The sequence below is a fragment of the Hoplias malabaricus genome, chromosome 4 (genome assembly GCF_029633855.1).
Source record: "Hoplias malabaricus isolate fHopMal1 chromosome 4, fHopMal1.hap1, whole genome shotgun sequence".
NCBI classification, from domain to species: domain Eukaryota; kingdom Metazoa; phylum Chordata; class Actinopteri; order Characiformes; family Erythrinidae; genus Hoplias; species Hoplias malabaricus.
Genome location: NC_089803.1, coordinates 5,358,871 through 5,370,443, shown reverse-complemented (window position 1 = coordinate 5,370,443; position 11,573 = coordinate 5,358,871). Strand labels below are relative to the sequence as shown.

The window sequence follows — 11,573 nt, the reverse complement described above, 5'->3', positions numbered from 1 at the left end:
ACTGAATTTAGCAAGCAAGTTACATGTTATAATGAACGAAAAATTGAAACCGAGGCAGAAAATGAATTTTTAAGACGAACTACCATAGTTAAAAAATGCAAACTGAACCGGAAAAATAAAATTCTTAGGACAATAAGCAGTAAACAAAATACCAAATATATTTTTATCCACTACCAGTCTAAATTAACCCCAATAACAAAGAAACCAGATTCAAAATTAGTGCAAGTGTTCAAGTAACAATTTTCCCTTTAATTCCCATGTTTAAACCTTACAGTTTCCCCAATGTACCCTATTAATACCTCAGCTTTACACCTTGCTCTTTTTTCTCCTATTCTCAACCTCTAAAAACGTCTTTCTGGAGCTCATTATCTATATTTTCTTAATGTATAGTCTCCAAGATGCTCATTTATTTTTACTTTATATATTTTACTTTAAAAACGTCTTCCGTTCAGGCTCATTGTCATAAATAAACAAACCCCTCATTTTATTGAGGTTCATATTCTTTAAATAACTGTCCTTGAACGAAGCTCATAATCGTTACCATTACAAATATCTTTCCCTATTAATTTCTAAATCATTCATGCTTTATCACATTTCCCCACTTCCGTTAAACACTTTCTTCAAACACTTTCTTCACTCTTTCTGACAGTCTTTCTCTCTGACACTCTGTAGGCAGAGTTTTTCCCCACTTTTCTTTAAACACACCCACAAAAAATTCATGGCTTTTACAGCCCATGGAGAAACTACTTCTCCCCACACACAAGCAACCACAGAAGAAAGGAGGTTGATCAGTCCCCTACTTTCTCCTTTTTCCCCCAAAAAAAAAAATCTTTCAGCTGACACCCGCACACAGTTACAGACAAGGGACAAAGTTATAAGATGGAAAAAGGGATGGGTGAGACACACACACTCAGCTGACACATACACATACACACACACAGCAAGACACTCCTCTATCGAGCAAAAACATACACAACAGTCATGTAAACAGCCTCTAAGAATAACACAAGCTCTTAAAACAGAGATAAAACATGAATACACAATCAAATTCCATTAAAATACACACCAAAACCAAATGTAAATAGCTTAAACCTTTATAAAACCTGCGGGAACAACATCCGCTACCGATATACCATAAATCTCATTTAAATCCACAATAACCCATGGTGGGAACAGCATCCACCTTTATAAAACCTGCGAAAATATGATTATACTTCAGGGCAGACCACGCCCACGGACGGCCTTTTTCCGACCGAGCAATTATCTCGACACCTCGTCAGGTCCGAGGGGAGCACGCCAGCTCCCAGTCCCAGTTATTTTTAAATTCCATTAGTAATTTTCCAAACAATCAACCCCAAATGTATAAACTGATAAAAAATTATAAAAACATATTTAAAATAAATTGATTTGCTCAATACCCCACTCCGGACCACCTTCGGGGCTCCACACCACTCCAATTTAAAATGTCCAATATGCACAATTTGAATAAAACAGGGTCTGCACACCCACCTTAGTATGTTGCGGCCGCGAGTGGAAAGGAGTCCTAAGGTGTCCGGTCTGGACCTCCCGCACGTCGGGGTCACCAATTTGAAGATAAAAATGTTTCTTTGGACCGTTCTCAAAGTTATTAAAATTTACCAACCCATGAGAAAATAACAAAAAGGTCCAAAATACACTCTCCCTCTTCGGGGGAGGCGTGTCCATTACGAGAGAGTCGCAGACACCAGTCGAGTGAAGTTCAAAGCAAATCAAAGTATTTATTTACCAAAATACTGGATCCAGGAGAATTCACACATTGAGAACAGTCTAATACCCCTCCCAAGTGAAAATTCTGACCTCCCATCATCTGACTCACAAAGTTATACCCATGATGACGTATAGCCTGGTGGTGAGGCGTTTCTGGCTGATTAGCGTATATTAATATGCATGATTTCACGTGTTAGTACTCAGCTCTTCACGTGCAATATTCAGGTGCCTGTTGTGACCTTGAAGACATTCATTATCTGGTCAGGCTTATAATGGGCCTCTCTTCTCAGCACTTTTTGCCTAGAGACTAAAATTTAGGGAGTTAGAAATACACTTCAAGGCCACAAACAGAAGCTACAGATCAGCGCCTCCGTGCCCAACACTATGATGTCAGTGTGTTACAATCCTGGAGTGCACATCTGTTCAGGTTAGACTTTAAGAATTAAAAATGTGTAAATATCAAGTTATCATGCCATATAGTGAAGTTAGCTTATAATATGTCTTTAGGAGTAATTATCATATGAGTTATTAGTGCAGAATCAAGCAAAAATGTTAAACTACATGTGTAAGTAATTAATAATGTAAATACTGGTTAGTCATTCATATACATGCATATAGGGTACAGGATTTCACACAATGAGTATGTAGTTATAAATGCTAATTTAACTAATCATCATTTAAGGATATTTGTCAACAAACACAAAGTAATAAAATTATTTTTTACAACACAGTGCATGGAATCATCTCTAGAACACCTTCATTAGACTGATTAACATCAGGTTTACCATCACTCTCTAATCCTTCTACACCTTCATTAGACTGATTAACATCAGGTTTACCATCACTCTCTAATCCTTCTCCACCTTCATTAGACTGATTAACATCAGGTTTACCGTCACTCTCTAATCCTTCTCCACCTTCATTAGACTGATCAACATCAGGTTTACCGTCACTCTCTAATCCTTCTACACCTTCATTAGACTGATTAACATCAGGTTTACCGTCACTCTCTAATCATTCTACACCTTCATTAGACTGATTAACATCAGGTTTACTGTCACTCTCTAATCCTTCTACACCTTCATTAGACTGATCAACATCAGGTTTACCGTCACTCTCTAATCCTTCTACACCTTCATTAGACTGATTAACATCAGGTTTACCATCACTCTCTAATCCTTCTCCACCTTCATTAGACTGATTAACATCAGATTTACCGTCACTCTCTAATCCTTCTCCACCTTCATTAGACTGATCAACATCAGGTTTACCGTCACTCTCTAATCCTTCTACACCTTCATTAGACTGATTAACATCAGGTTTACCGTCACTCTCTAATTCTTCTACACCTTCATTAGACTGATTAACATCAGGTTTACCATCACTCTCTAATCCTTCTCCACCTTCATTAGACTGATTAACATCAGGTTTACTGTCACTCTCTAATCCTTCTACACCTTCATTAGACTGATTAACATCAGGTTTACCATCACTCTCTAATCCTTCTACACCTTCATTAGACTGATTAACATCAGGTTTACCATCACTCTCTAATCCTTCTACACCTTCATTAGACTGATTAACATCAGGTTTACTGTCACTCTCTAATCCTTCTACACCTTCATTAGACTGATTAACATCAGGTTTACCATCACTCTCTAATCCTTCTACACCTTCATTAGACTGATTAACATCAGGTTTACTGTCACTCTCTAATCCTTCTACACCTTCATTAGACTGATTAACATCAGGTTTACCATCACTCTCTAATCCTTCTACACCTTCATTAGACTGATTAACATCAGGTTTACCATCACTCTCTAATCCTTCTACACCTTCATTAGACTGATTAACATCAGGTTTACTATCACTCTCTAATCTTTCTACACCTTCATTAGACTGATTAACATCAGGTTTACCATCACTCTCTAATCCTTCTACACCTTCATTAGACTGATTAACATCAGGTTTACTATCACTCTCTAATCTTTCTACACCTTCATTAGACTGATTAACATCAGGTTTACCATCACTCTTTAATCATTCTACACCTTCATTAGACTGATTAACATCAGGTTTACCGTCACTCTCTAATCCTTCTCCACCTTCATTAGACTGATCAACATCAGGTTCACCGTCACTCTCTAAACATTCTCCACCTTCATTAGACTGATTAACATCAGGTTTACCATCACTCTCTAATCCTTCTCCATCTTCATTAGACTGATTAACACCAGGTTTACTGTCACTCTCTAATCCTTTTGTTTGAGTGTCTACACATGGATGTTCATTAAGTAAAACACTGTCTTCTATGATATCGCTAATTATTCCCTGAAGCTAAGTCACAAAATAAATGCACTCTGGATTTCAGGACATGGACTTAATGTCAAAGGATCAATGTGTGTTGTTCCCATTGGCTTAATCAGTTCATCTGTTTTAGCTTCATATTTTACCCTAAAAATATTTTTTTAATATTAACTTATTTTTTCAAATTTAAATTTATGGCGGCACAGTGGTGCAGCAGGTAGTGTCACAGTAACACTGGAGGTTGTGGGTTCAAGCCATGCTCTGGGTGATGCTCTACAAGGAGTCTGTTCTCCCTGTGTCCAAGTTGGTTTCCTCATACGGTCCAAAAACACACATCGGTAGGTGGATTGATGACTCAAAAGTGTCCATAGGTGTGAGTGAATATGTGTGTGTGTGTCTGTAGATAGATAGATAGATAGATAGATAGATAGATACTTTATTGATCCCCAGGGGAAATTCAAGGATCCCCAGGGGAAATTCAAGGATCCCCAGGGGAAATTCAAGAAATGTGTGTGTGTGTTTGTGTGTGTGTCACCCTGTGAAGGACTGGCGTACCCTCCAGGGTGTGTTCCTGCCCTGTGCCCGGGTAGGCTCTGGACCCACCACCACCCTGAACTGGATAAGGGGTACAGACAATGAATGAATGAATGAATGAAATTCAAATTTATACTATTCACACATTAAAAATGTAAAACTTGAAATAAACCACATACATGTCTTGGAGGTGCTATAGCTATCCTAAGGGTAACTTCAGCACCACAAAGCACCTCTCGGGCACAGCCCATAATCCTGTGACCCTTGGAAGCTTGAACAGACCTGACTCTGCGTTCTTGTTTTGTGTTGAAGTTACATTTTCACAAAGCTTTCAGGATTCATGCACACATATAACAGGGAGGCTGAACTCAACAAGACTGAACTCTCACTCTCCAACTCTAATCTGCTATGCTCTGCTGTTTCACTCATCGCTGAACTTTGACCTCTCTTGAAAAAGCAAAAATATATAAAATAAAATGCTATACAACATTTATGAAAATCAAAACACAACAAAATCAGGATATGCTTCCTCTGAAATGTAAACCTATTCCAAATAAATAATGAAAAAATATATAAATTATTAAAAGGTACATTGTCACTAATCTCTAGTTTGCAACATTTTTATTTGTACTTTAAATATATATATATAATTTGCTGTTTTTATGGAGCCAAACTTCTTAACAATAATGTGTCATTGAGAAAAGAACAAGCCAAGTACTATTTCTTTTTGATCTATTGCTTACAAATAGCTCCTGGAGAGCTCAGTACACTTGCAGGAGAACTGTGACTGCCCAGCTGAAAAATGCAGGCCAGCCTCCTGCTGGTGTTGATGGGAGAGAGTGGTCATCCTACCCACACAGAGAGTGACTGTAGCTGTGTCCTTTACTTGCATTAAACACTTATCACTGGACAGTCTGCCTTGACTATACATTGAATCAGTGTCTATCAAACCAGCAGCACTCTCTGAAAGTTAAACATCTCCTCCTCTAACTAAATTTTGAGGAATATCTATAGATGCAGAAATAATCTTCATTATTCAGTTGTGTCCACATCCTGTAGATTATCACTTGACCCTGAAATGTTGTTCTTTTCCAAAAGAGACTGAAAGTTTTAGGTGAAGAATTGATTAATTAACAAACACATTAACTATGACACTGTGACAGTCTGTTAATAACTCTACAGACAGAACTGAAACTGAGCCTCCACCAACTGAACACAAACAAGCAGAGAGAGAGAGAGAGAGAGAGAGAGAGAGAGAGAGAGCAGTGAGTCAGAGAGAGAGAGAGAGAGAGAGAGCAGTGAGTCAGAGAGAGAGAGAGAGAGCAGTGAGTCAGATAGAGAGAGAGAGAGAGCAGTGAGTCAGAGAAAGAGAGAGAGCAGTGAGTCAGATAGAGAGAGAGAGAGAGAGGGAGAGAGAGAGAGAGAGAGAGAGAGCAGTGAGTCAGAGAGAGAGAGAGAGAGAGCAGTGAGTCAGAGAGAGAGAGAGAGAGAGCAGTGAGTCAGAGAGAGAGAGAGAGAGAGAGAGAGAGAGAGCAGTGAGTCAGAGAGAGAGAGAGAGAGCAGTGAGTCAGATAGAGAGAGAGAGAGAGAGAGAGAGCAGTGAGTCAGAGAAAGAGAGAGAGCAGTGAGTCAGATAGAGAGAGAGAGAGAGAGCAGTGAGTCAGAGAGAGAGAGAGGGAGAGAGAGAGAGAGAGAGAGCAGTGAGTCAGAGAGAGAGAGAGAGAGAGAGAGAGAGAGAGAGAGAGAGCAGTGAGTCAGATAGAGATAGAGAGAGAGAGAGAGAGAGAGAGAGAGAGAGCAGTGAGTCAGATAGAGATAGAGAGAGAGAGAGAGAGAGAGAGAGAGCAGTGAGTCAGATAGAGAGAGAGAGAGAGAGAGCAGTGAGTCAGATAGAGATAGAGAGAGAGAGAGAGAGAGAGAGAGAGAGAGCAGTGAGTCAGATAGAGATAGAGAGAGAGAGAGAGAGAGAGCAGTGAGTCAGATAGAGATAGAGAGAGAGAGAGAGAGAGAGAGAGAGAGAGAGCAGTGAGTCAGATAGAGAGAGAGAGAGAGAGAGCAGTGAGTCAGATAGAGATAGAGATAGAGAGAGAGAGAGAGAGAGAGAGAGAGCAGTGAGTCAGATAGAGATAGAGAGAGAGAGAGAGAGAGAGAGAGCAGTGAGGTGAAACTCAGATTTACATGAACAGTCCTGAGTCGTCCTCTTTCTCCCAGAATAGAGCAGCACCTTCACCAGATGTTCAGCTTCATTCAGTCAAACTCACTCAGTAACACACACAGTGTCCAGATTGAAGCTTTATTTCAGTGCAGTAAAGTCTCAGGTCCAGCAACAGGACACTGAACAGAGAACAGACAGAAATATCAGCTCTGTGGAGAATTTAAACTCTACAGTAGAAGCAGGTGAGAGCAGCTCTGTGGTCAGTTCTGTCTTGGAGCTCTTTGGGATCCACTTTTACAACGATACGCCCCACTGAGACCTCAGCTCAAATTACATTATTGTTGCTGGGAGACAGAGCAGTGCTACAGGGAGAGTCTCTGTCACACAATAACGGACCAGGGCTGTTTGACTGTTTGATTTTCATTGTGAAATGGGGATTGGTTTTCAGAGCTGCTGCTCAGCAGGAACATGCAGAAAGAGATGTGGGAAAATGAGCACAGGTTTTCACTAACACACACACACACACACACACACACACACATTCACACACACACGTTTCCATTCTTGTATTTGTGGAGTTCTATATCTATTGACCTGTTCACATTTGTATTCAAAATAAATCCTAATTCTTTAAGTGTAAGCATTCCTGTGTGTGTACATGGTAATGTTTTATTGTGTTTGTGGGGACTAAAGCTCCTTAGGATGACGGAACAAAAACAACATTCTGACGTTATGGGGACATTCTCTCCCTGAAGCTCTGCAGCTTTTCATCAAATTTCCAAACACTGTAGTTTTTAAAATGTAAAAAAATAATGATTTCATTCAAAAGTGTCATTTTGATTAAAAAGTGCACAAATAAAGAGAAAAGTCCACAAAAGACAGACACATTTGTTCATTTCCTAATTGTGATCAGATCATAGACAGAAATACATATCACAACCCGTTATTAGATTTTTGACACTAGATTCATAAAGCAACAATAACATAATATTCTATTGTATTATTTTCTGATTTTGGATTCTCAGTTGAATGTAGAAAGAACTAATGATACACAGCTAATTCATGATATTAATAAAAAAAAAATGTAGGTAATTTTCCTCATTTCCATAGAGAGGGTCCACTTTGCATCATGAGCCCATGCTTCAGTGCTCTGCTAGTGTTTATAGTCCTGTGAGTTTAACACTTCATGACTGAGAGCTGCTGCCCCACAAACTTCACCCACAGCAACCATGACTTTGGTCTCCATCTTCATCTGGACACTGGCGCTCTGGACGAGAGGTAACACACTCAGTTACTTTTCAATAGATGTATATATGTGTATATGGATATAATACATACATATATATATATACGTAATTGTATTTAAATCTAACTAATCTAACTTAATTTAACTAGTAAATCATGTGGTTTGCAGTTAAAGTGAACATATTCACATATAATTTGAAATAAATACAAGTTAAATATGTAGTAATAATAACAATATTATAAACATTAATTAATTAAAACACCTGAGTACATTTTTAATTATTTTTTAAAATATTTATTAAATATTGTATTTACAATTTTCTAAGTGTAATAATTTTATTAACATATTCATACTATTTATATTTACTCTTTTCTTTAGGATCCAGTGGTCAGGTGACTGTCACTCAGACTCCTTCAGTGAAAACTGTTTCTACAGGACAATCAGTCACCATCAACTGTAGAACCAGTAGTGGAGTTTATAGTGGCAACCATATGGCCTGGTATCAACAGAAACCTGGAGAAGCTCCTAAACTCATGATCTACTACGCTAACACTAGACAGTCAGGTATTTCAGATCGTTTCAGTGGCAGTGGATCTGGATCTGAATTCACTCTGACCATCAGTAACGTCCAGACTGAAGATGCAGGAGATTATTACTGTCAGAGTTACCACAGTGGAGGAGTGTTCACACAGTGAAATAGAGTCGTACAAAAACCTCCCTCAGTCAGAGACTGCACTGCTGCAGCTGCACCCTACTGCAGGTGCTGAGGGGGAGGATGATACACACAATAACACACTCTGTGGAGGAGAGACACACACCTCACTAACACACACCTCCACACACAATAACACACTCTGTGAAGGAGAGACACACACCTCACTAACACACACCTCCACACACAATAACACACTCTGTGAAGGAGAGACACACATCTCACTAACACACACTCCACACACAATAACACACTCTGTGGAGGAGAGACACACACCTCACTAACACACACCTCCACACACAATAACACACTCTGTGAAGGAGAGACACACACCTCACTAACACACACCTCCACACACAATAACACACTCTGTGAAGGAGAGACACACATCTCACTAACACACACTCCACACACAATAACACACTCTGTGGAGGAGAGACACACACCTCCACACACAGTAACACACTCTGTGGAGGAGAGACACACACCTCCACACACAGTAACACACTCTGTGGAGGGAAAATCATCCAAACTAGAGACACCCAAGAAAAAACAGAAAACTAAAATGTCCTGGGCTTGACACACAATAACTCTTTCGTTTTACATTAGCCCACGCCAACATGGAGCAAGATCACTAGCTCAACTGCACTATGAGTCAAGCTTTTATAAGAGAAAGGACACAGTCAGTGAGGTCAGTCAGGTGTATCCATCATTCATGGCCTCCAGCTGTGAGATGTAAGCTGGCCACACCCCTCAACCATGCAGTGTGTTGAGCTGTCTAGACCAGTGGAGCTGCATGTTGGCCAAGCACCATGGACTGCACCACACTCTCTGGAATGGATAACGTGAGGGTGAGGTATATCAGTTCAAAATAACACACTGTGTGGAGGACAGGATGCACACCTCAATAACACACAACTCTACACTAAATTACACACTGTTGAGGAGACAATAAACCCTTACTAACACACAACTCCACGTACAATAAAAAAAATGTGTAGGAGACTCTGCACATCCTAGTGTTTCTAAACACATCACAGTAAGAAGTAAGCCAGTAAGGAACATGTAAACACACTAGAAGATTGATTACGAGCATTTAGACAAAAGCCTCCTACCATCAGTTAAAATCAGCTACAAATGAAGTGTTGATGGATCCTGCCATAAAGAGAAGTCCCTTGAAGTATGGTTTAAAAAGAAGGTGAACGTTTTGCCATGGCCTTCCCAGTCTGCAGGTTTGAAGAAGGCAGTTCCTGTGACAGTCCGTCAGTGCAGTAGAACAGGAGCAAATGTGTAACACAAGGTCCAAATTACACAGAAATATAAAAACACTGCTCAGAGCAAACAGAGTGTTCATAGGAGAACTTTAGAATAAGGGTGGACATAACATTGGAATGCAAATTTTTAACCTGACATCAGTTTATATCAGTATCATTTTCTGATCAAAGGCTGTTAACAATATTTCTTAACCCTCTATGTCATAGTGTTGCCCTCAGGCAACAAACTACCTTTTTGTCCCTAAAATCTTATCTTTAAATAAAAATAAATATTTAAATAATTCCAATGTCACATGATATGTCAGTGACCATTAACATGGGGTGCTGAAGTGCGTGTCATTGTCTGTCTGAGGGTGGAGCAATCCTTTCAGCAAGCAGTGCTGCATAGGACACAGTGCTAGCAAAGTGTAAGAAAAAGCATTAGTTTTTCATGTTTTTAAATAAACATAAATTCACACAAAAATATCTATATGTAAATAAATATTTAATAAACTACATTTTATTGTTTAAATACATTATTTGTTTATATGCTAAAACTGCATGTTTTTATAATTGCAGCATTGTGCGATTAGACTACGTTTTAGAGCTATATGTAATGCAGAATGTTTGGATATGTGCGAGGGGTACAAAATAATGATCTCTTTCAATGTTTTTGCTGTCCTATCTATCAGTTCTCACAGAAAATGGACACACAGACATTTTATGACCGACAGGGACCTGATCGAGCAGTTAGGGTCATTCCTTCAGTCAGTGAGGAAAGTGAACTTGAGACAAGTGACAGGGAGGAAGAATGAACCCCAAAATCAGGTTTGGGAAGAAGTTAAGAAGTCAGGAGTCAGTTAGTAAAATGTAACGTGTACTATGCTTCCAGTGTGGGAATGAAATTATACAAATAAGATATGTATGAAATACGTAAGATCTAATTTATCCCTGTTGATAATGACCCTGAGCCTGAGGTTGAAGATGGAGAAAATGATGTTGATTATGTTTCTGACAAAGAACCCAACACAGTGTGAACTTTATTGATTACCCAGAATGGTAGGGCAACCTTCCAATATCAGATGATAACCAGTCCCACCTGACATACATCAAGGTATTTTTTTCTGAAGACATTTTGCAAGTCATTGTAGAGCAGTCAAATGTATATGCTATGCAATGTGATTTCAACAAGCCCCTGAATCTCACTGTCAAAGAACTGGAGCAGTTTCTGTGTACTGTAATGTTCATTCATTCATGCAATCATTATCTGTAACTGCTTATTGAGTTCAGGTTTGAGGTAGGTCCAGAGAAACAGACTGAAACAATACCTGCCAGCAAAACCAAGGAAATGGCAATACAAGGTACTTCTCTTGGCCAGCTCTGATGGTGTCCCACACAACTTTGGGATTTATACAGGGAGAGTTGTACAACCCCCTGAATTAGCAGAAGTAGGAGCAAGTTGCAAAGTTGTCCTCCGGCTGGCTAAACCTGTAGTAAAGCACAAGAACCACAGGCTTTTCTTTGACAATTGATTTACCATTGTCCATTTTGTACTCCCCCTCGCTCAACAGGGAATTCATTGTATCAGTACTGTCCGTAGCAACAGATTACCAGGCAGAA

At 39.4% G+C, this 11,573-nt stretch overlaps 1 gene segment (V, D, J or C); it reads left to right on the top strand.

The window, feature by feature from the left end:
* Positions 1-7,971: 7,971 nt before the first annotated feature.
* Positions 7,972-8,683, top strand: LOC136694179 (immunoglobulin kappa variable 4-1-like). The segment is given in 2 exon segments: positions 7,972-8,020; positions 8,367-8,683. Coding segments are annotated over 2 exon segments (366 nt in total).
* Positions 8,684-11,573: the final 2,890 nt, after the last annotated feature.